At 46.2% G+C, this 25,936-nt stretch overlaps 1 protein-coding gene across 1 annotated transcript in view; it reads right to left on the reverse strand.

Annotated features, from left to right (window-relative positions):
- Positions 1-25,936, reverse strand: part of PLEKHG4 (pleckstrin homology and RhoGEF domain containing G4) — a 117,822-nt gene that overhangs the window by 60,013 nt on the left and 31,873 nt on the right. The window contains exons 3-4 of the mRNA XM_063141521.1: positions 14,851-16,960; positions 8,607-8,822 (exon numbers count right to left, since the gene is read on the reverse strand). Coding sequence (XP_062997591.1) covers positions 8,607-8,822; positions 14,851-16,960 — 2,326 coding nt within the window. The remainder of the gene's footprint in view (positions 1-8,606; positions 8,823-14,850; positions 16,961-25,936) is intronic.

Here is a 25,936-nt window from a genome sequence, read left to right on the forward strand (position 1 = left end):
CAAACTTCATCATTTTTCTACAAACTCTGTTTTCTTTAATCCACTTTTTATTCCACTGTTCTAATTGCCTATACTCTAACCAAGATAATTTTTTCTCCTTTAAAAGCTCTTCCATATCTTCTCTTGTATTTATGTCTCTTAACCAATCCTTTAATTTCATTTTATCTTTCTCTTTTAATATTTTACTTAATCTACCCTTCAGTTCCTCTGGGAAATTCTTTAACATTATTACCGGTGACAAAGGAGAGTTGCTCGGAAGCAGCTCCCCTTTAAATTTGCTCCAAATTTCCCATTGAGACCTCAGGAGTGGATTATCTATACTTTCAACCCATTTTCTCCCTCCTTCCTTAAAAAAAAACATTTTCCAAACTCATCTCTTCATTACATGTAGTTTTATCCTCCATCCAATCTAAATCTCCTACTCCTATAATTGCTTCTACAATGTGTCTTAACCTGTTTGCTACATAGTATAATTTTATATTTGGGAGACCCAGTCCTCCCTTTTTTTGGCTTAAATACCATTTATTCTTATTTACCCTCGCTTTCTTATCTCCGTTACAATATTTGTTAATAATATTTTGCCAACTTTTTATCTCAACTTCTGAAATTTTTATTGGTAACATCTAGGCATGTGCTCCGCTCTGATTAGAAGCGCAGAAGCAGGAGCGAATTGGCCTGCTCCGCCTTGCCCAGAGGCGGAGTAGAAGCAGACCATGGACCCCTAGAAGCAAGGCGAAGAGAAGCGCCCATTTTTCAGAGCTCCTCTTTCAGGCGGACCGCTCCGATCGCCATCTTGAAACATTTCGCCCATAGGATTGCATTGCGGAAAAGAATCGGGGATAACTGGGTTGTTTTTGAAGCTATCGTTCTGAAAATTCTTGTGCTCAGAGAGTCGTGGATGGGGGTCATTTTGAGACTACTCTCAGCTCTCTGCGTGGTGCGGGTCGTGCACTAGAATTTTTTTAAAAATTGGCGGGAAAAATACCTTTTTCGAAGGGCTGAGGGGCAGAGTCAACTCCCGGTCATGATCACATGATCCCAAAGTTGGAGGAGGGGATAGGCAAAACGGGTAACTTGGGATTCTGGGAAACTTCTCTTTCTTAATCTGAATAGACTTTTCCCAGTGTTTTTTAAAACAGTAGCCCCACCAAATGCACAAACACAACCTGAAATCATATACTAAGCCAATAATAAGAGAGCACTGCTACCCACCCTAACTTTGGGGAACAACTGAAAAGATGTGGTGCAAGGGGATGAGCTCCCCTAGGGCATCCCATTGTGGACGTACCCCCACTCTCTCCTGTACTTGGAAGGCCATCAGAGCCTTCCAAAGAGAGTAACCCGGTGGAGCAATGCCTATCATGAGTTGAAGTGAGCGTTCTACTTTTCTTAGTGGTGGAGCAATGCCTATCATGAGTTGAAGTGAGCGTTTACTCCTCAGAGCTGTTGGTGAAGCAATGGCTTTCATGAGCTGAACTGGCAGCCGCTTCCCCCTCCCCTGGGCACGTCCCCCTATTGCTGGTAAAAGACAGATATAGCCTTTTTAAAAAAGTTCTTCTTGTTGTTTATTCAGCAACACTGCTGCTTTTAATTCCACCCCTCCTTTGTTTATTTATTTATTCCATTTTATATGCATTACTGGCTTATCCTTGGCTCACTTCCTTATGCCCCCAGAAATGTCTGCTACCTGCCTGCCTTCCCTCCCTCCTCCCCTGCCCACCTCGCAGGGATGTTGTGTGTGTCTGGCTTTGACTCAGGGGAGAAGTCCTTCCTGCGCTCAAGTTAGACTTTTGGAAGTTCCAAATCAATTTTTCAAGTGTGGAAGAAGATTTCATAGGTTTATCTCTACTCCCCAATTCATGGCATGTTGGGATTTCCTTTGAAATGGCCTCATTGAGATGTCTGCAGGTTTAAGCCCCGCCAAAAATCAGGGGATGATGGGACTGCCTTGAGTCTTGGCGTGCGTGTATCCCTGGATAAGCTTTCATGGTGGTGAGTTTGAGATTTTCACGTGCAAATTGACGGAGCTATGGAAAGGGGTGTGAATGGGGTGTTGGATTTTCATAAATTGCCCAAAAATCAGGGGATGATGGGACTGCCTTGAGTCTCGGCGTGCGTATGTATCCCTGGATAAGCTTTCATGGTGGTGAGTTTGAGGTTTCTAACGTGCAAATTGACGGAGCTATGGAAAGGGGTGTGAATGGGGTGCCCGATTTTCATAAATTCCCCAAAAATCAGGGGATGATGGGACTGCCTTGAGTCTCGGCGTGCGTATGTATCCCTGGATAAGCTTTCATGGTGGTGAGTTTGAGGTTTCTAACGTGCAAATTGACGGAGCTATGGAAAGGGGTGTGAATGGGGTGCCCGATTTTCATAAATTCCCCAAAAATCAGGGGATGATGGGACTGCCTTGAGTCTTGGCGTGCGTGTGTATCCCTGGATAAGCTTTCATGGTGGTGAGTTTGAGGTTTCTAACGTGCAAATTGACGGAGCTATGGAAAGGGGTGTGAATGGGGTGCCCGATTTTCATAAATTCCCCAAAAATCAGGGGATGATGGGATTGCCTTGAAACTTGGCGTGCGTGTGTATACCCCCATGAGGTGTCATGGTGCCAAACTTGAGGTTTCTAACTTTCACAGAAAAAAAGTTATATACTTTTTTAGTTTAATGCAAGCCTATGGGGGGGGAAACGGAGCTCCGATCCGGATCCGGAGCTCCGAGCGGAGCGGACATAGGCGGAGCGGGGGCGGGCCGATCCGCAAATCGTGGATCTGGAAGAGAAGCGGAGCGGAGGGTCCGTGCACACCCCTAGTAACATCCTAAACACAAAATTAATCTTTGCTAAAATCTTCATTTTTATTAATGCTATTCTTCCAAACCAGGATAAATTTAATCTTTTATATTTTTCCAATTTTTCTAATACCTCTTTTTTTAACCTCATTAAATTCTCCTTTTCTAAATTATCTAATTTTTTTGTAATTTTAATTCCCAAATATCTAATCTGTTCCTTAACTCTCATTTCTATTCCCTTTCGTTCCCATTCCTTTTCTTCCTTCTTAGTATAATTAAACAAAATCATCTCTGATTTGGACCAATTTATTCTTAATCCAGTAGTTTCTTCAAATTCTCTCAATTGTTGTTTAATTCTATCTATTTTTCTTATTGGGTTCTTAATAGTCAATAGGGTATCATCCGCAAACATATTCAATTTTATTTTCCTTACATCTCCAATTCCTTCTATCTCTCCATCATCTCTTATTGCATTCGCCAATACTTCCATAACCATTACAAACAGGACCGGCGAGAGCGGACATCCTTGTCTTGTACCTCTGGCTAGTCGTATCTTATCAGTGAGTCCATCGTTTACCACCACTACAGCTGTATTTTGGGAATATAACTGTTCTATTATGGTTTTAAATTTATTTCCAAATCCCATTTTATCTAGAATAATCTTTAATGCCTGCCAGCTCACACAGTCAAAAGCCTTAAAAATATCCAATGCCAAAATTCTTGCCTTGATCTTTGATTTTTTTATCGCATGTATTACATTTAAAACTCTTCCCACTAAACTATGCATCTGTCTCCCCGCCACAAATCCACATTGATCTTCTCCTATATATTCTGATATAAATTTATTTAACCGTTTTGCCAAAATAGATGTAAATTTTTTAGCATCTTGATTTATTAATGAAATAGGTCTATATGAATCAGGGATAGTCAAATCTTTGTCTGGTTTTGGAATTAGTATTATCAATGAATGTTCCCATGATTCTGGTATCTTCTCTCCTTGTAATATAGCGTTGTAAAGTTTCAATAATTTCGGAACTAAAAACTCCTTAAAAACCTTATAATATTCTGATACTAAGCCATCTGCTCCCGGTGATTTACCCACATTCAAACACTTCCCTGTGCCTGTCTGCATTCTCTTTCCCTCCTTATTGTTTACTACAACTTTATTAGATTGTAAGCCTATGCGGCAGGGTCTTGCTATTTACTGTGTAATCTGTACAGCACCATGTACATTGATGGTGCTATATAAATAAATAATAATAATAATAATAATAATAATTTGAGTTATTTGCTCTTTATGTTCTATTTTTATTCCCTTCTTTATATACCTTTCTATATAGTCCTCCAACTTCTTTTTTTGGATATCTTTACCCTTATATAATTCCTGATAAAATTTCTGAATTTTTTTTATTTTATCCTTCATTGTATGACAATAATTCCCATAATTATCCTTCAATACTCCTATCCCGTTTCTCGCTTTTTCCTTTTGTGTGAGTCTGGCAAGCAATCTAGAATTTTTATTACTATTTTCGAAATACTCCCTTTTCATATAAATTATATTTTTCTGAACCTGTTCTATGTTTATATTCTCTAACTCTTTCTTCTTAGCTTGTATTTCTATTAATTTATATTTATTTTTACCCTGCCAATATTCTTCCTCCAAACTCCTGATCTCTATCTCTAACTTCTCCTGCTCTGCATGCTGTTGTCTTTTTAAGTTACACATTTCTCTAATACAGATTCCTCTTACTACAGCCTTCATGGTGTCCCAAACGACTGACCCAGCTGTTCCTCCCTTTTCATTAATTTCTCAGGACTCTGACAATTCCCTCTGAATTTTTTCTACCACTTTATTATATTTCAATATTTTTGTGTTCATTTTCCACCTATACGCTTCTTTGTAATTCTTAACTGTAAATTCTAAACTTAACAATGCGTGATCTGTTACCTTTATTACCCCCATTTCCATTTTACAAATCTTAGTTGCAAAATCTTTTGAGCCAAATATATGATCTATCCTGGAGTATGTATGATGAACTGGGGAGTAATATGAAAACCCAGGCTTAGCCCCATTAAGTACACGCCAACAATCCACATAATCATTTTCTTTTACTAATTTATTCAATATAGTGATATTATTCCTCTTTTCAATGTTAGTGGGGTTTGACCTGTCCCATCTATTATCCATAACCATATTAAAGTCCCCAGCTAAGATAACATACCCCTCCTTGAATTCTTCTATTTCTTTAAATAATTTTATAAAAAACTCTCTATGTCTCTCATTTGGGGCGTAAACATTAATTAATGTATATACCTTTCCTTCAATTTTACCTTTTATCATGAGGTATCTACTGCTATCATCCTTCTTTATAGTTTCTAATATAAATCCACTTTTTTTAAAAATCAAAGTGGCCACTCCATTTTTTTTGAAGTCCCCAATGACTTTTCATAATAAACTAACCACTTTGTCCTTATCATATTTACGTTCTCGAACCCTTGATGTGTTTATTGCATCATAATAATATCAGATCCTTCCTTATTAAACATTTGTTCTATTCTCCTCCTTTTCACGACTGCCCCCAAACCTTTAACGTTGAGTGTTGATACTTTTATTTTTTTATCCATATTCACCCTTTTGGTGTCTCTTCCGTTCCCTTGTGCTCTGTAACTCAAGTTCACATACATAAAAACACAAACACCATAACAAAACCCTCAAATACCTTACCCTAACCCACTCCATCCCCCCTTCCCCCCACCCCACCCCCCACCTCTTCCCCCCCCCAAATCCCTGTAAGTCTATCACTCCAGCCATCTACTTTAGGGGGAGGGGGGGAGGCAGTGCTGCGCCTGGCCGGCAAGGTCTCTATGCTTAACATTTCTTTCTACAATTATCTCATAATGCAGTTAACAATTCTATTACATCCCAGATGCCCCAGCCTCATCTCCCCCCCCGCCTGTTTCAGTCACACTTGCTTCCTCATACAGACCCAAGCTCTTCAGCAACTCCTTACCCTGATCCAAAGAGGTTACTCTGTGCTCCCCCCCACCATATGTAAATCTTAAAAATACAGGAAAACCCCAAGCATATTTTATTATTTTTTTCACTAATATTTCCGTTATTGGCTTGACACTGCGTCTCCAATTCAGTGTGTGCTGGCAAAGATCATTGTAAATTTGCACTGATTTGCCTTTATACTGTAGCAGGGCCATGGATCTCAGTTTCTTCATAACTTGCTCTTTCTTATAATAATTGCCAAATTTTACCAAAATGTCTCTAGCAGCTCCTCTATAATTTTGCCCCCCCACTCTGTGGACTCAGTCCAAATCAGAATCCTCTATTTACAAATCAGGCATCATCTCTTTGAACCACTGCAGAATTATATCTCGCAAATTTTCTCCTTGTACTTGAATTAAATGCTTTATACGAAGTGATGAACGACGATTTTGGTCTTCTAAAGCAATCAGCCTTAATTCATGATCCTGAAATTGCACATTGGATGATTTTTCAAAAGCCTCCTGTCTCTTCTCAATCCGGTCTGCTCCTGCCTCCAAATCCTTTATACTCTTGACGTTCTGAGCTATTTTCTCAGCCAATACGGCCAGTCGCTTATCTGATTTTTCCGTCTGCTGATCCATTATTTTAAAAATGATTACATTGTTTTCTGCAAAAACGCTCTTAAGATCAGCTAAGGTGACTGGCTCCCTGCCAATTGATTTTCCAACTTCGGCCATTTTAGGGTATGGTGCCGCTGACTCTGTCTCTTCCTGCTTTTCTTCCGAAGCCAATTTTTCAAGGCGAGCGAAGTTGTGATTACTGGGTTGTTTCCTTGACCACGTAACTTTTGCAAATTCAGTTTTAATTTTTCTTTTTATATTCGACATAGGGCATAAATCTTTCTTAATGTCCCGGTCTCCTTCCGCCCAGGCTATTTTTATCTCTCTGTGCTTTTCAGTACTTAATAACTCTTTTTTTCTCTGGTAAAGGGGGACATTCACTATATATCAAGTCAGCATTCGCTGGGGGAGATCTAACCACAATAAACACAGTTCCAGCAATATCAACAGTCGTCTCCCCTCTCCAAATGCTGCAGTCCGTTTTCCCCTCTTATAATCCCAAATTAGCACACCATCCATCAGTCTATGCCTGGGCTGCTTTTAACTCTCTGTAAATCCGGTAATTAACAGCTCTTCTTTTTCCAAAAAAGAGTGAGATTCGCCATAAATCAAGTCAGCGTCTCTAACAATAACAAGCAATTAACTGCCGAGCACTTTCCAGCACACAGCAGTCACTTTCGTTTTCAGACAGAGACGCTGCTCACAGCTCCCAAGCTTCAATTTTCTCACTTTTTAAATCATTTCTACTTTTCACAATCATCAGCAACATCAACAATTAATATTCATAGTCCACTTCCATCGTGTTCCTTTGAAATTTATGCCCTTTTAATAGAGATAATTGACTTTTCCGGCATGGCCGGTTAGAGAATTAAGAAACTCTTACCAGCTTCATGGCAGCCAAGCTCCGCCCCCCCCCAGCTCACACACTTCCTAAATGGAGCTTTTAGGGCCATACGCCCAACGTGCGTTAGCGCCCAGCGGATAGCAAGAAAAAGATCAAAAGTATATATATATATGTTTTAGAAGAAAGGAGAAGAAAAGGAATAACCAGAAGTGAAGAAAAGAGTAAAAAGGAGACAATTAATGTTAGTATGAAAGAATCGCTAACAGAGGTTTCTTTGTGCAGTATTGCCACAATGGCAGATGATGAAGAACTGAGGTATAGGCAGGAACCACGGGACATGGCATGGATTCCTGCCAAAAACATTTTACTTAGCTATTAGAGGTTCCGATGCAGAGCTCCGCGCAGGCGCAGAGCCCATATATGTGAAGCATAGAGACCACGAAGAAGAACCAAAACAATCAAAAGATCCTAGAAACTTGGATTTTGAAAGTGAAAAATATTATAACCAGAATGAAAGCTCCCTTCAAAATGTGCAGATCCTCCCTTCAGATCCTGCTCTGGATAACATCAGATTTTTGCTTCTTCTCAGAACAGTGGTCATAGTTGGGGGGATGGGGCGGGAGCTATTATTCCCGCTCCAGCTCCTCCACCTGAAAGTATGTGTTTCTCGGCACTGAAAACCTGGGTTTTGTGGACTGCCAGCTCAGCCATATAACACTGATGGAGCACAGCTGATTTCATCATACTGTGGAGAATAAGAGCAATGCGCTTTCCTCCCGTGGTCATCAAAATGAAGCCCAAAATATGCAAAAATAAAGGCAATATCTGCACGGTCTGGTCTTTCATACAGAATTTGATCTTTGAGGACACCCTGAACAGTGTGAAGGGGTTGGGTGCTGCATTATAACTGTGGTTGTCTTGTGAAAGCTCAAATACACATCTACAAAACCAGCCACATGTAAATTAGAACGTGGACATAGAGAGGAACACAAACCACCTCAGGAGGAGTCAGCCAGGACACTGCACCAAACTAGCTACCCGGCCACAAAGGTGGTGGGAATCAACAACTACCTGTGCTCACTCTCAAGTCCTCTGAGATGGGAAGCCAAGGCAGTAGGTACATGGGGGGCTGTGTGTGCGAGTGCATGTGTGCGTGTAGGTAGCTCCTGCTCTTAGCACTAAAGGCCATTGGGGAAGTGCAGAAAGGTCCCGTCTAAAGCGTGGCACAAGAAGCACTTACACACCCACCCAAAACCTTTTCCCTACCCATTGACTTTTTCACAAAGGGGAAAAATCCATCAGCCCATCAGTGGACAGCAGCAACCAACAGGCAGCCTTTCATGTTCATGCTACTTACCGGGCAAGCAGGCAACTCCGCTCCTAAGCACCTCCCAATTCACCTCCTTCACAGAAGTGGGGGCAGTTCGCAGACTTCCACTAGATGGAAAGGGGGACGGTTCTTGGAGCGCAGTGGATGCCAAGCCTTCTTCCCAGCTACAATCACAATAGTCCGACACCAGAGCAACTTTGCCAGCTCCTCCGTTGACTTTTTTTGCCCATTTCAATGAGGTTTCTGTAGAAGGTACACAATTCAGTGTTATTGCCGCCTCCTCCTCCACACCACCATTTGGAGACAAATTAGTTTTTTCACCTGTTGCATTTCTATCCTGTCCCTTCTCAAGGACTCCAGACAGGTAATGACAGTAAAAAAACAAAACAGTCATTTTTTAAAAAAATATTTTAAAAATTCTCAATTAAATTAAAATTACTCCTCCACACATCTGCTTATTCCCAACCATTGAATGTCAGCTCAAATAGGAAAATGGTATCTCTTCCAGAAATTAATAATAATAATAATAATATCCCACCTTTTGTCCAATGCAGGGCCGCAAGGCGGTATTACAAAATTTAAAACAAATACGTTTAAAACCTATAAACAGAAATATACAAAGTTAAAAATATATTAAATATAGGAAAGGAAATGAACCTCTTGTGCAAGCACTTGAGTCATTACTGACTCCTAGAGGGATGCCTGCTTTCGCTGACGTTTTCTTGACAGATAGTGGAGTGGTTTGCCATTGCCTTCCCCAGTCGCAGTTACCTTTCCCCCAGCTAGCTGGGTACTCATTTTACCAACCTCGGAAGGATGGAAGGCTGAGTCGACCTGAGCAGGCTGCCTGAGAACCAGCTTCCTCAGGGATCGAACTCAGGCCATGAGTATATATATATATTTCCAATATTAAAACAATTAAGCATTTAAAATGACAGTTTTAAAAGTCCTTGTCACAGACAGAGGTCCCAATTATTTGCCAAATGCCTGCCGGAACAAAAAAGTCTTTGCCTGCCTCCTAAAGCACACCAAGGAGGGAGCCAGTCTAGCTTCCCTGGGAAGAGAGTTCCAGAGTACTAGAGCAGCCACCGAGAAGGCCCTGTCCCGTGTTCCCACCAAACATGCCTGGGATGGTGGTGGGACTGAGAGAAGGGCTTCTCCAGAAGTTCTTAAAGCACGGGCAGGCTCATAAGGAAGAATACATTCTTTCAGCTAACCTGGACCCGAGACGTATAGGGCTTTATAGGTCATAACCAGCACTTTGAATTGTGCCCGGAAACAAACTGGAAGCCAGTGGAGCTGTTTTACAGGGGAGTTGTACGCTCCCTGTAACCAGCCCTGGTCAGCACTCTGGCTGCAGCTCTCTGATCCAGCTGAAGTTTCTGAACACTCTTCAAAGGAAGTCCTACATAATCCAATCGGGATGTAACTAAGGTATGTGTCACCATGGCCAGGTCCGACATCTCTAGGAATGGGCACAGCTGGCAAACTAACTTTAACTGTACAAATGCACTCCTGGCCACCACTGAAAACTGGGCATCCAGGCTCAGGGCTGAATTCAGAAGTACACCCAAGCTGCGGACCTGTGTCTTCAGGGGGAGTGTAACCCCATCCAGCACAGAGAAGAAAGTCCAAAGTGTGCCCAGCAGCATGGGTGGGGCCAGATATCATTTGGGACAGGCCCATGGTTGTCATGGCGGACATGAAGTCCTGATCCGCTCCCAAGAGGGCAGCCTCAGCATGGATGTTGAAATCCCCCAGCACAACAAGCGGGGGGTGGACTCTAGCACCAACCCAGAGACTACCCCGGCTAGCTCAGGAAGGGAGACTATTTGAGCAGCAGGGTGGATGGTACACCAACAGAATCCCTATTCTATCCTGGCTCAGACCATGAAAGACCTCTAGGGGAAAAGTTCCATAATTGAGGGCCAAACTCAATGATCAACAACAATCCACAGCTTTGTCCTGGGCTGTTTGCTGTGACGTGCAAACCAGGAACTCTGGTTTGACTCTTCCCAAACAAGCCAGAGCTGGAAAACAGTCTTAAACCCTGGGCCATGATGTTTTAGTTCAAACAGCTCCTGATCTGATTGGGAACTGGTGCTGGGGGAGGAGGCATCTAACTCTTCTGCCCTGCACCAGTTTCTTGACTTGAATGTCTCCACGCCCCACCGAAAGAGCTGCTCGCCCTGCCTAGGGAAACAGGGCAAACAGCATGGGGTAAATAGCTTCAGGGGCAGAGATCAATTTAGATTGCAAAAGCAGCACAAAGGGAAGGATTAAACACACACACCCCTTCTTGATCCAATTTGGAGGCACCTGTATCTCCTTTAAATTACAACCATTATAAAAACAGCAAGGCCCTGTCGGGAGATCTGATCTCAGAACTCTCAGCATCTCTTCTAGTTTTGGCCCCAAGAGCAGATACCAAGAACGCCTCTCTACATGCCCTTCAGGTTCAAATGAGGCATGCAGATGGCCCAGCCAAGGCACACTCTCAGATGGTCTTCACTGTCATAATGGTATGAAAGAGGCACCATCCGCAACTGCTGTATTCACAAACCAGGTATCAGACCGTCAAGACGAGGAAAATAAACAATTTTACCATGGCGCCTGGTGAAATTGCAAGTGCAAGAGAATGCTGGAAAAAGTGCAGAAAAAGGCAACTAGAATGATCAAGAGTCTGGTCCTCATGGATATGTGCTACTTTCAGTATCATAGGAAGTAAGCCTATATACACCAGTTGCTGGGGAACATGGGTGGGAGGGTGCTGTTGCACCTATGTCCTGCTTGTGGGTTCCTGAGGGTTGTCTAAATGCATGGGAAGCCCCGAGGTGGGTGCACAGTGACGCTGCATCGATTATACACCACAGCATCCACCGTGCGACTTAGCCTTTTTCCTCTGAAGCAAGGCAAGGACGGTGCATCCACCATCTATCCTCACTCTGGAGTTGCAGCAGAGGCGTGGTTGGGTGGATGGTGACCCCTGACTAGTCACCATCCACCCAGGCAGAGGGCGGGTCTGGTGAACCTAATTTTATTATTTATTTTTATTTATTTATTACATTTTTATACTGCCCAATAGCCGAAGCTCTCTGGGCGGTTCACAAAAATTAAAACCATGAAAAGCATAAAACAACCAACAACCATGAATACAAAAATGGCTGCGAGATTTGCCCTAATGGCTGTGAGAAAGCCTGCGCTGCCTCTCTTCATCTAAATTACTTGCTGCTCCCTCGCAGCAACAACACTGTGGGGTTTGGCTGCAGAGTGGCGCCAAGTGGGCACCGTGAAGGCAGCCCCCAAGTCAACAGCTGGTTGGCCACTGTGTGAACCGAATGCTGGACTAGGTGGTCTGCTCCAGCCTCAGGGCTCTTCTGAGGATCCCCTGATTTCCTGAGGCTGAGTGGGTGGCGTCAGCCCTGTGTGCTGAGCCCCTTCCTGAAGACTGTGTCTTCTTGAGTCCAGCTTATAGAGCCCGGATTTCTCCAGTCCCTGACTGAAAATGCCAACCTCAATCCCTCCCTAGAAGCAGAATAAGGAAACAGGGCTGCATTTTGCTTTATATTAGTAATTCCTATAGGAGATTTATTTGGCTGTGAAATGCACACAGATCTGGGTGTGGAGCACAGGGCGTGGGAAGGAGAATGTGGCCGGAGGGCATGAGGGAGCGCCTGGCAGCCTGAGAACTCTTCCCCTGGCAGCACTGTATGGCTCCCTCTACAGCTTAAGTAGCTAGAAGCAGAAGGGCCAAGGCAGGACCTTTGAACAGAGTGCGCACTGCTCAAGCCAGCATCACAAGCTCAGGAATGAGCAAGCGAATTGTGCTTGCATCTGTGTTTGCAGTTGGGATGTGAATGGGGGACGTTCTGGCCATGAACAAACCAAAACGAAGGTCTCGTATGTCCTTCACCATAATGCAATCAAAGTCAACCCTACAAGCCAAAGCCAGCACACAACTATAAATTGCTTGCTTACATAGAGATCATTGGACACATAGAGGGGTAAACTTACCGCCAAACCAAAACCAAAACCAAAACCAACCAGGGTCAGTCAGCAGAGACCAATAGTACTAATAATCTTTAAAGATATTGGGCAGTAGCCAAGGGTAGTCGGTCTACTAAGATTAGGACCATTCACTTCAATGGGTCTACTCTGTTAAAGGGTACCACTGGATACTGCCCACTAAAACAATCTTTAAAAGAAATTAAAAATGTTCAGTTGATAGGAAAATGAGATTTAAGACTGTTAACGACTTGGGAAAATTAAAAAGAGTCTTTGCCTGGTGCCAAATTGTAGGTGAGTGTGAATGACTCAAGTGATAGTGTTCCAAAATTTGGGAGGGGCCACTGCTGAAAAGGCCCTCGCCTTCATAGCCACCCTCGGAACATCAGGTTGAAGGGGCACTCTGGGAAATGCCTCCGTAAATTATCTTAGGGTGCAGGTAGGTACGTAGAAGGAAAGGCCTTCCTTCAGGTATTGAGGTCCCAAGCCTGGTATGCTTTTATGGGTCAAAACCTGTGCTTTGAATTGGGCCCAGAAGGAGTGGGCTCCTAAGGTCTTGGCTGATGTGGGCTGATTTGTTCTGGTAGGAGGGGAGGGGAAGAGGTGTGGAGGAGCTGGGCAGGCAGGTGAAGCAGTGGGGAAAGGGATATAGAGTGGGGTGGGATTAGAAAAGAACGATGTTACAGGGCATGCACTGTGGTGTGGGTTTTATGATGGTTGGCTGCCTTGTGGTGGCTTCCCAGTGGGCGCAAAGGAAGGACACATGAAACACTCAGCCTCAGTTCCCCACCTAAGGCTTGTATACAACATAAATGATAGTTCAGCTTCAGGGGGATACCATAAGGACATAAGAAGAGCCCTGATCAGACCAAGGGTCCATCTAGTTCAGCATTCTTCACAGTGGCGAAACAGCTGTTGACCAGGGACTCACAAGGCAGGGCACAGGTGCTACTGCACCCTCCCCACCCATGTTCCCCAGCAACTGGTGCATACAGGCTTACTGCCTTCAATACTGGAAAGTATCAGGCTCTCCCACCACGGATGCTGCAGCAAGTCTTCTAAACCCAAACGGTCCTCCAGCTGAGATCCCTTGTGATGTTGCGATCAATCCTCTTGGATCACTTGCAGCTTCAGAAACACCCCTAACAATGAGCTGCCCTCCAATCAGTTGCCTGCATAGTCAGCTTAGCCTGGACTTGAGAATCATGAAGTGCAGATGCCCCAGAGAACAAGTCTCTTTGCATCCTCTGCAAGGATGACAGATTCTGAGATCAGGATAAATTGTCCAGTTCTGCCAGATCTGCATATATTTGCAGATCTCATCCTGCACCCTAAACTAAGGATTTGGTATGGGGTGGGGGGAAGGGCAAAGGTGTTTGGTAAAGTGGGAGGGGAAAGACTGAGGCTGTATAAAAGAAGGCTACTGATCTCACTTGCTAAAGGCTTGAGCAGTTGGGACAGTGGAACAGGCTACCTCAGGAGGAAGTGGATTCTACTTTGTCAGCAATATTTAAGTGGAAGCTGGATGACTGTCTAAGGAATGCCGTAGCTGCATTGAGCATTGCAGGGCCTGGATGGAGCTGTGGGGTGGACTGCATGACCTCTAAGGCACCTTCTAACCCTATGCTCCTACATAGAATGGGATTGCCATATGCAGGGGCTGGGCTGGGCTGGAGTATATTCAAGTCACTTTTAAGCTTTACCAAACATGTGAAGAACCTCTGGCAATAGGTGACGAGCTGAGGCAGGGCAACTAGTAACTATTTCTGGAGGGAGGTCATGAGCTGTGCTGAGCCCAAAGCCTCCCCTCTGCTCAGTTGTTCATCAGAAGCTTGCTCCACTCTCCTTTGGGTTTTTGAGCTATATTGGACACAAGGGCTAGAAATCCTTGTTTCCCCACCCTGTGAAAAATCCTGCTTTAATCTCAACCAGGAGAGAAAATGAGGCCTGTCAGGAGTGTTGCTGTTTAATCACTGGACAGATATTCAGCACAACAGTGTGCCCAGATGCTCTCAGGATGAAAAATGCTGTGTCCATTAGTTCATCCCTCCTCCCTGGTGCAGCAAGCCATCAGAGAAGCAGGAGGCCTGCACTCTCTCTGCTGACTCGCACCTGCACCCTTGGTAGAGTCCCTTGCTCCTTCTCACACAGATGTCGCTCTGCCCAGAAGCCCCTTCCCCGAGGGAGGGAGGGAGGGAGAGAGGGAGGGAGGGAGGAAGGAAGGAAGGAAGGAAGGGCAGCAGGCTCCCTAATGAAGAATCCTTACCTGTGATTGGGTCCCCGCTCGTGCCGTGCCTTGTGCTGCCTGGCAAGCTGAGTGTCAGTGGTGCTGAGGGTGCATCTGCATCCTCCATCTCCGGCCTGTTGGGCTGACACTGCTCTGGAGGCTCAAGAGGGGCAGGCTGGAATCCAGTTTTCAGGAGGGTCCATATGCCTGACTCCTCTTTTGGTGAAGAGGCTTGGTTGCTCCCCACACTTTGCCCTGGCAAACGTTCCAGCTCCTGGGAGGCTCCCAACAGCCGAGTCTTTGGCTCTCTTGGCTGGCCCATCCAGCCTGCTGCTGCTACTGCTGTCCCTTCCTTGTTCCCATGGCTGGAGGTGCCCTCAGCCTGTGCCTCTGCCTCCCCAGAAGGGCTGCTGCTGCTGTCCCCCTTCTGCTTTGCTACCGGGCTGTTCTGCATTGTCCCAGAAGTGCTGAGCAGAGAAGCACCCTCTGCTGGCTGTGGACAACGGCCCCCATTCTCTTGCCCAGCCTCTTCAAGCAGGTATTCCGCTGCCTGCCCTTTCAGGGGGAAAGGGTGCCTAGAGCTGGGCTGTCTCTCGTTATCAGGGAGACTTTGGCTGGCCAGCCACGGGGGGATTCCGTCCCCAGTGAGTCCTCTGCCCAATCCTGCTAACTTGTCTGCTTGCCTTGGGCCCATCTTCTCCATCTGCTCTGGGAGCGGATGCAACACCAGCTGCTCAGAGCAGTGCCCTGCAACCCCATCTGATGGTTTCTGTGAGATGGGACTGTGTGCCACCCTCACACCAGAGGAGGGTTCTGGGAGTAATGACGTGGTTGTAGGTGGGGGGAAAGCATTTTCCTGCAGGCTCAGTCTGGAGCTGCCAGAGGTCTCCTCACAGCTATGACAAACTGTCAAATGTCTCATGTGAGACCCAGAAAGGAGCTCTTTGCCACTCCTCATGCTGCTGCTGCCTAGTTCCTGCGCTGCCTCCATACCAAGCACACCAGAGCAGTGCTCAGAGCCCCTGTGGCTGTTTTCTAACTCTGAGCTGCTCCTCTGAGCTATTGCTGTTGTTTCAGATGTTTCCGGTGCTGTTGGAGGTTTCCGTTCAGCACCCTCCTCTCCATCATTGTAACTGCACATGGCATACCTCCAGTCAAGCTCATGCTCCACATGTGCCTGTAACAACTGTGCGTGGGAAGGCTCATCGATGCCGGAGGCTTCAGAGGCCACATTGGCAAACACAGAGCCTGGGTGCTCTTCAGATCCATTTAGTAGCAATTTGTCCCTTCCTGTTTCATTCTTCTTCTTCAAACAATTCCCAGCACGACTAGCCTGGCCATCTGAAGTCTCCCGTTGCCTATGTGGCTCTGCTGTCAGTGCTAAACAAAGTCCATTCTGCAAACGAGTGCTGCTGTCCTGACTGGCCACTGGCCTCTTCTCTGCTCTCCTCCTGGGCTTAGTGCAATAACCGGGAGCAACTGACTGAGTCGTGGATCCCCTTGGGGGCCCGCATGTAGGCAGGGAGACATCTGTCAGCTCCACATATTCTCGTTCCAGGTCCCACTCAGGATCCTCCCCCAGCACAGGGCTTGCACACTCTTTGCTGGCAGCTTCTCTCGCAGATTCCTCTGTTATGGCCATGAACACATTGTCTCCTGGCCCACGGGAAAATGGGGGTCCCACCTCAGGGGGGCTGCTCTGGCGCTGCTCCACTGCAAAAGCCAGAGAAGAAGACCATTGAGGCACAGGAGCAGAACTTGCATTTTTTTCCATAGTTTGGGGCTTACTGATAAACTCTGGGTTGACTATTTTTTCCCACGGCACCCGGAATATGTTATCGTCTGAGGCTAGCAAGCAGTTCTCCAGTGCTGTTCCCACCCTCTCCTTGTTGATGCAGCTCAGCCATTCCGCAGTGAAGATGGAGGTATAGGAAACTTCAGGCACCACAAGCTCCTCCACATTATGTTTGTCCTTGGCCAAGCATTTCACAATGACTTGTGGGGACTTTTTCAAGTAAGGGACCACCTGCAGGTAGAAGTCTCCAGGCCTCAGGATCCGCCAGTCCAGGGAGGCAAGCTGGACTACAATCTTCTCATGGATGCAGAGGGGCCAGCCCTCGTGCCGGAACAGCAAACCACAATACTGGACCTTCAGGAAAGAGAAAATCCAGGTGAACTCTCTGCAAGCAGATTCTCAACAAAAAAAACGATGCAACTGACCCAAAGAAAATGGGAAGGGTGTGTGTGCTGTAAATAGAGGCATAAAAGCACGCATCCCTTAGGGAAAGTCCTCTAAGGCTGATGGTGGCTTAATTAATTTATTGTGCCTACCAAAAACTTTGGCAGAATGAACAATCTGGCAAAAACCCACAGAAGAGGGTGGAAGTGGAACTTGCACTTCTCAACTGTTATTCTTTTCAATATTAATACGATTTATTGCATTTCTGTGGGGGTGACTACAGTACCACATCTTCTTGCCCAAGTTGTATCTAAGTGTAAAACTGCCAAAGAAGTCCAACATTTGGCAACAAAGGAGGAAACTTCTCAAAAACTGAGGGATTGACAAAAAAAGAAGTTGAAAAGGAAAGATCATTAATCTCTCCAGAATGGACTAGAATTTAGGGCTGAAGATTTCAGCTCCATATGACCTGAGAGTAATTGCTGTCGGACAGTGGAACAGATGCCTCACAAAGTGGTAGGCTCAGGGATGCTGGGCCTGCATCCAGCTTCGAAGAGGCTGCATCCTGGGCAGGGGCTTGGGCGAGAACAGGGCTGCATTTAGTGTCTGTTGGGGGGCACACACATGCACACACGCACGTTCACACGCAACACAGAATTCTCTCTCTCTCTCTCTTTCTCTCTGATGCACACACAAACACCCAAGCCCTTCTCACTCATTCACTCCCTCACGAGAAAGACAGGTTGCTTACCTGTAACTGTAGTTCTTCGAGTGGTCATCTGTGCAGTCACACATATGGGCTCTGCGCCTGCGCAGGGCCAGGTTCGGAAACTTCTAAAGCTGAAAACGTTTTAGGCGGGAACCCCTCCCCCACCGTCCACTGAGCATGCTCAGGGGTTCCCGCCTAATCCCCTCAGTTCCTGAAACCGCCTAAGCAGTCTCACTGAGGAGAACCACCAGGTGATCAAAAATTAATGACACCATAGTGAGGGCGGTGGGAGGGTTGTGTGACTGCACAGATGACCACTCGAAGAACTACAGTTACAGGTAAGCAACCTGTCTTTCTTCTTCGTGGTCTCTGTGCATCACACATATGGGCGATTAACAAGCTGACTACCCGGAGGTGGGTGGTGTCAGGTGATGGATGAATCTCACAGAATTGCCGATAGGACGGCACGCCCAAAAGCGCAGTCTCTACGTGATCTGACATCCAGACGGTAGTGGCTGGCAAAAGTCAGTGGGGTCGACCAGGTAGCCGCTTTACAGAGGTCTGGTAGAGCAATTCCTTTCTCAAAAGCTGTCGAGATGGCCACTCCTCTGGTAGAGTGAGAGCGCACCTTACCCTCCAACGGGAGACCAGCGAGTTCATAGGCTAGCTTAACAGACTGGACTACCCAAGCAGAGATTCTCTGAGGAGATGCCTGGAGTCCCTTTTGCTTGCCCCCATAACAAACAAAAAGTCTTTGGGATCTCCGGAGAGTGGTAGTTCTGGACTGGTAAAAGGCCAGAGCCCGTCTTACGTCCAAGGTATGTAGAGCCTGTGGGCAGGGACTGTCAAGAAATTATTTTGTAAGCCGCCGTGAGAGCCTTTTTTGGCTGAACGGCGGCATAAAAATGCTTAAATAAATAAATAAATAAATAAATAAGGTGGATCAATGTGGAGTGCTGCTAGTTTGGAGGCACGCCTAGCAGATGTGACTGCAACGAGGAATGCCACCTTGAAAGTTAACAACCGCAAGCCCGTCCTTGCTAGGGGCTCAAAGGGCTTAGTAGATAGTGCCTTGAGCACCACAGAGAGACTCCATTGAGGGACAAAGGAGCGCACTGGTGGTATGGTGTTTTTCATGCCCTTCATGAACCGTTTTGACAGGGTGTGTGTGAAGACCGAACAGACCTGAATCCAGTAGTGTGAAGCAGAGATAGCCGCTAAATAAACTCTTATTGACGAAAACTTGAGACCTTTTTTGAATAGGGAAAAAAGGAAAGAAAGCAGTGTTGCTATCGGTGCTGAAGCCGGGTTTTCGTTTCTACTGAGGGCAAAAGCAGAAAATGCTGTCCATTTTCTTGCGTATGATTTCCTAGTAGCTGGTTTCCTGGCTGCTAGGATAATATTCCATACATCAGTAGGCAGTGGTTGGTTGTCTAACGTTGCCTTATCCGCCAAGCTGTCAGATTCAGGGACTGGACATCCGGATGGAAGATGAGTCCCTTCCCCCTGGATATGAGGTTGTGACATTGAGGCAGTCTGATATACTCCGCTAAGGACAGTTTGAGTAGCGGAGTGAACCACGGCTGCCTTGGCCACCAAGGCGCTACTAAGATGGCGTTGGCGTTGTCGCTGCGCAGCTTTACGATGACTCTTGAGAGGAGTGGTATGGGGGGGGGGGAAACAGGTACAGAAGCTGTCCTGTCCACGTCCTCTCGAAAGCGTCTCCTAGAGATGCTGCTCCGTGGCCTGCCCACGTGCAGTATTGGTTGCATATGGCGTTCTCTGGTGACGCGAATAAGTCTATTACAGGCTATCCCCATGCCTGAAAGATCATGTCCAACACAGAATCCTTCATCCGCCACTCGTGCGTGTCCACAAAGGTGCGGCTGAGGTCGTCTGCCAGGATGTTGTCCTGGCCTGCGATATGAATGGCAGACAAAGTTATGTCGTGGGCAATTGCCCAATGCCAAATGTCCAGAGTGAGGGAGATCAGGTCCATAGACCTCGTTCCACCTTGCTTGTTTATATGCCAGACAGCAGCCATATTGTCCGTATGGATCTGGATTACATGACCCGATAAGGTCTGCTGAAAGGCATACAGAGCTTTTTGGATAGCCATCAACTCCAAGACGTTGATGTGTCTTTTCCTGTCGAGGGAGCTCCAGTGCTCCTGAATGGTTAAATCCCCGCAGTGGGCTCCCCAGCCCAATAGGGACGCATCCGTCATTAGATGTTGAGATGGCAGTGGGGTTTTGAAGTCCAAGCCCTGTGTGATGTTGGCCAAAACTGTCCACCAAAGGAGCGTGTCCTTTATTTTGGCAGGGAGCGACAATTTCACTCGGTGAGCGTCCAATGTATTGTCGTACTCCCGCAGAAGCCACAACTGTAGGGGCCTCATGTGCAGATGTGCCCAAGGGACGACGTTGACCGTCGCTGCCATGAAACCCAATAACCTTTGCACCTAGAAGGCAGAGGTAATTTTTGAGCGGAAGAGCTTAATTAACTTATTAGCTCTATCCTTTGGGAGGAAAGCCCTGGAGCGGGTTGAGTCCAGAATTGCTCCAAGGAATTTAATTTTTGGGGTCGGATGAAAATTAGATTTTTCCTTGTTGATGCAAAGGCCTAATTCGTTGAGTAATTTGATGGTGAGGTGGGTATTACGGGCGGCTTCTTGCTCCGTATTAGCCACTATCAGCCAATCGTCCAAGTAGGGGTAAATTTCTATCCCTCGAGTCCTCAGAAAGGCGCAAACTGGTGCCATACACTTTGTGAAGACTCGGGGTGCAGTAGAAAGCCCAAAAGGAAGCACTTTGAATTGGAAAACGTCCTCCCCTACTATGAACCTAAGGTATTCGCGATGATCGGGATAGATTGATACATGGAAATATGCATCCTTAAGGTCTATAGATGTGAACCAGTCCCCTTGGGAGAGGAAAGGCAGGATGCTTGCTAAAGAGTTCATCCGGAATTTTTTAGGGTTGATGAACTTGTTTAGCTCCCTGAGGTCCAAAATAGTCCTCAGCCCCCCATCCCGTTTCGGAACCGTAAAGTAGCGGGAATGGAACCCGCCTCCTAGTGCGCAAGTTGGTAATCGCTCTACGGCGCCCTTATCCAACAGAGACGTAGTCTCTTGTAATAGAGCGTCTGTAGGTGGTGAGAACCTTGCGGTTCCGAGGGGAGGGGGAGTGGAGAATTCTATTTTGTAGCCCTGAGATACGATGTTAAGGACCCATGTGTCGGATGTAATAGTGGTCCAATTGTAGAAAAAAGGGGCAAGGATGTCACCAAACTTAGGTGTTAGGCTGTTTGGCGTAAGACAGTCAAAGACGCCGTCTTTGGTTTGGGTCAGGCTTGCTTTTGCTTTGCTTAAACTGACCCGGGTACTGCTGCCTTCTGTACTGACCCTGAGGTTGGTATGCAGCAGGGCGGTCTTGCAGTTGGAACTGCTGTTGCCTGGGTTGGAACTGCTGTTGTGTTCTGGGCCAGCGCCTCTGGCGGAATGGTCTCTGAAGCTGTTGTTGCTGCTGACCAATCCCCATTTTCTTAGCCGTATTTTTGGCTTTCTGGATGCTCTCCATAGACTCGTCCGTGGACGAATGGAAGAACCCTTCCCCGTCGAAGGGGAGGTCCTCTATCCTGGTGCGCACTTCCTGAGAAAGTCCTGCGGACCTAAGCCATGCGTGTCGTCTTAGCGCAATGGAGGGTACCATTGCTTTTGAAGCACAGTCAGTGGCGTGTCTCGCTGTATTAAGTTGTTGGCGTGACAGCCTCATGGCTTCTGTATAAAACACATTAGACAGCTCTCTTTGATCGTCTGGCAGATATGCAGAGAGAGATGCCATCTTTTCCCATAGAAAGGATTGATATTTGGCCATAGTGGCTTGATAATTGTGCACTCAGTGACAAAGATGTGGAAGAATAAATTCTCCTCCCCAAGCCGTCCAGCCTCCGACCCTCCTTGTCAACCGGAGCGTTGTGTTTTCTCTGAGTGCGTCCTTGGGATGCCTCAACTATGATTGAGTTAGGCTTGGGGTGGGTGAAAAGAAACGGTGCTGGTTTTTCCTGTATTTTGTAGATGTTATCTAACTTCCTCGACGTTGGTGGCATAGAGGAGGGCATTTTCCACAATTGTTGGGCTGTGCGCAATAGCACAGGCAGGTATGGGATTGACGCTGGGGTGGCCGATTCACAGTATAGATCGTCGTATACTGGATCATTTAACTTCTCCAATGGCTGAGAAGTTTCTATCCCCAGGGACGTCACCATTCTTTGCACTTGATCTGTAAAATGGGTCAAGTCCTCAGAGGGCGAAATTAGAATCATAGAATCATAGAATCATAGAATAGCAGAGTTGGAAGGGGCCTACAAGGCCATCGAGTCCAACCCCCTGCTCAATGCAGGAATCCACCCTAAAGCATCCCTGACAGATGGTTGTCCAGCTGCCTCTTGAATGCCTCTAGTGTGGGAGAGCCCACAACCTCCCTAGGTAGCTGATTCCACCGTCGCACTGCTCTAACAGTCAGGAAGTTTTTCCTGATGTCCAGCCGGAATCTGGCTTCCTTTAACTTGAGCCCGTTATTCCGTGTCCTGCACTCTGGGAGGATCGAGAAGAGATCCTGGCCCTCCTCTGTGTGACAACCTTTTAAGTATTTGAAGAGTGCTATCATGTCTCCCCTCAATCTTCTCTTCTCCAGGCTAAACATGCCCAGTTCTTTCAGTCTCTCTTCATAGGGCTTTGTTTCTAGACCTCTGATCATCCTGGTTGCCCTCTTCTGAACACGCTCCAGCTTGTCTGCGTCCTTCTTGAATTGTGGAGCCCAGAACTGGACACAATACTCTAGATGAGGCCTAACCAGGGCCAAATAGAGAGGAACCAGTACCTCACGTGATTTGGAAACTATACTTCTATTAATGCAGCCCAAAATAGCATTTGCCTTTCTTGCAGCCATATCGCACTGTTGGCTCATATTCAGCTTGCAATCTACAACAATTCCAAGATCCTTCTTGTTTGTAGTATTGCTGAGCCAAGTATCCCCCATCTTATTTATTTATTTATTTTATTTAATTACATTTATATACCGCCCCACAGCCGAAGCTCTCTGGGCGGTTTACAACATCTTGTAACTGTGCATTTGGTTTCTATTTCCTAAATGTAGAACTTGGCATTTATCCCTATTAAATTCCATTCTGTTGTTTTCAGCCCAGCACTCCAGCCTATCAAGATCACTTTGAAGTTTGTTTCTGTCTTCCAGGGTATTAGCTATCCCACCCAATTTTGTGTCATCTGCAAATTTGATCAGCGTTCCCTGCACCTCCTCGTCCAAATCATTAATAAAAATGTTGAAGAGGGAGGTGGGCTGCTGGCTTCCCAGCCTCTAGTTCCTTCCACCACTTTCTGTAGGAGAAAGTTATCACCCATACATGTCAGGAATTTCTTGGAAGGGCCGCTTTTGGCAGTAATGGTCTCCCAACAGATATCATCTCCGGAACTTTCTCCTGATGTTCACGATCGTATCTCGGCATGCCTTTCTGATATCTCAGCCTGGCTGCTTCATCGTCGTTTGAAACTTAATATGGCAAAAACCGAACTGCTTGTTTTTCCTCCTAAACCTTCCCCTCTCCTCTCATTCTCTCTTACTGTCAACGATGTCACGCTTACTCCGGTCAAGGAAGCTCGTAGTCTTGGCTTTATATTTGATTCCTCGCTCTCCTTTATTCCTCATATCGAGGCAGTAGCTAAATCCTGTCGTTTCTTCCGTTATAATATTGCCAGGATCCGACCATTTTTGTCTGTCTCTTCTGCCAAGACTCTCGTTCACGCACTGGTTATCTCTCGGTTGGACTACTGCAACCTTCTTCTCTCTGGCCTTCCTTCGTCTCACATCAGTCCGCTGGTCTCTGTCCACCACTCTGCCGCTAAGATCATCTTCTTGGCCCGCCGCTCTGACCATGTCACTCCACTTTTGAAATCTCTTCATTGGCTTCCAATTCACTCCAGAATCCAATACAAACTTCTCCTATTGACCTTCAAAGCTTTTCACGGCCTAGCTCCTGCCTATCTCTCCTCTCTCATCTCACACTATTGCCCCGCTCGTGCTCTCCGCTCCTCTGATGCCATGCTTCTCGCCTGCCCAAGGACCTCTACTTCCCTTACTCGGCTTCGTCCTTTTTCTTCTGCTGCCCCTTACGCCTGGAACGCTCTTCCAGATCACTTGAGAACTACAAACTCAATCACAGCTTTCAAAACTCAGCTAAAAACCTTTCTGTTCCCTATAGCTTTTAAATATTGAGTTTGTTCTGACTCTATACTGTTTAGCTTCACCCTACCCAGTGCCTGTTTACACTTCCCTGTGCCTGTTTGCATTCTCTTTCCCTCTTTATTGTTTACTACAACTTTATTAGATTGTAAGCCTATGCGGCAGGGTCTTGCTATTTACTGTGTAATCTGTACAGCACCATGTACATTGATGGTGCTATATAAATAAATAAATAAATAAATAAATAATAATAATAATAATAATATCAGGGTAATTGAAGTCCCCCATCACTACTACATCACACTTCCTTGAAACACTGGCAATTTGTTTCTCAAAAGTTTCGTCCTCATCTTCTCCTTGATTGGGTGGTCGGTAGTAGACTCCGATTATCATATTCTTTTTATTCCTAGCCCCATTTATTTTAATCCAGACGCTCTCGACGGGGCTCCCAATCTCATCCGCCTGTATTTCTGTGCAGGGATAGGTATTTTTAACATATAGTGCAACTCCACCTCCCTTTCTATTTCTTCTGTTCTTTTTGAACAAGTTATATCCTTCAATTGCTATATTCCAGTCATGGGAGTCATCCCACCAAGTTTCAGTTATACCTATCAAGTCATATTTGCCTTCATGTAATAAGAGTTCAAGTTCATTCTGTTTGTTTCCCATGCTCTGGGCATTAGTATATAGACATCGAAGACCATGTGTTTTATAGTCTGGCTTTGTTCCTACCTTGTTGCAGACACTATTTTGGGACTCTGTTGGAGCTGTTCTCTGTACTGTGGTGCATTGGCCTTCATCCATTGTTGCCTCAAAATTTACGTCTCCCACCCCCGCAAGATTCAGTTTAAAGCCCTCCTGATGAAGTTCTTCATGCTGTGGCCGAACTCATTCTTTCCAGCCCTTGTGAGGTGCAACCCATCCCTTGCCAGCAGTCCATGTTCCAAGTAGTGTAGCCCGTGGTCCCAGAATCCAAAACTCTCACAACAGCACCACCTTCGAAGCCAGTCGTTCATCCGGAGTATTTTTCTTTCCCTTTCTAATCCTCTTCCAAGAACTGGGAGGATGGATGAGAAAACTACCTGGGCCCCAAAGTTCTTCAGTTTCCTTCCCAGAACTACAAAGTCTGAAATTACATCTGTGGCCACGACGAAGTCATCCGGTGAAGGGATCGATGGTGGGGGTGATGACTCCTGAGAGGAGTCTGAGTGATAATCATCATCAGAGGAATCATCTAGAGCACCTTCCCTCATTCTAGGCACGGGCAAGGCTTGCAAAGCCTGTGACGGTACTGTCGTTGTCGGTGCTGTAAATTGCACCCGTTGAGGCGGAGGCCTCGGTACCAAAGGCTGCGGTGGCGGTGGCATAGCGACATTGTCTTCCGCAGGTGGGGGGGGAAACTGTCTCAGACGGGGGTTGCCGGAAATGCGGGTACGGGGCATAATGCTCCTGATAATAATAGAAGTCTTGCTCTTGCCTATGTCTCCAATCCTCGTCTTGGTATGGAGGATAATCCGGAGGATGCCAGAATTGAGCAGAATGCATCGACGCTGGTGAATGATCCCGGTTGTAGCCATAAGGGGATACTGGTTGGTACCGACGGCCGTCGGTGTCGGGGTTTGGCGTGTCTCGGTATCGATACATGTCGGTATCGAAGTCTCGGTACCGATGTCCTTGTCAGTACCGATGTCCATCGGTATCGACGGTTTGTTGCTGGCTCTGGCGGTATCGAGGGGAGGTAGGACCCTCTTCTGCCATTGTCAGATCCTGTGAGGAGCCTCTAATCTCTCCTTCCGAGATTGATGCCCTTAAACTTGTCTCCTCTGCCGGTACCGTAATGATATTGAAAGGCTGTACTGGAGACGGCATTACTTGCTCCGTTTGTGACGGTGTCAAGGCCGGTGGGGAAGACGGAGTTGCCCGTCTCGGTATCGAGAAGGCTCTCGGTACCAAAAGTATCGGTATCGGACTCGCCGATAT

The sequence above is a fragment of the Elgaria multicarinata genome, chromosome 14 (genome assembly GCF_023053635.1).
Source record: "Elgaria multicarinata webbii isolate HBS135686 ecotype San Diego chromosome 14, rElgMul1.1.pri, whole genome shotgun sequence".
Lineage (NCBI taxonomy): Eukaryota > Metazoa > Chordata > Lepidosauria > Squamata > Anguidae > Elgaria > Elgaria multicarinata.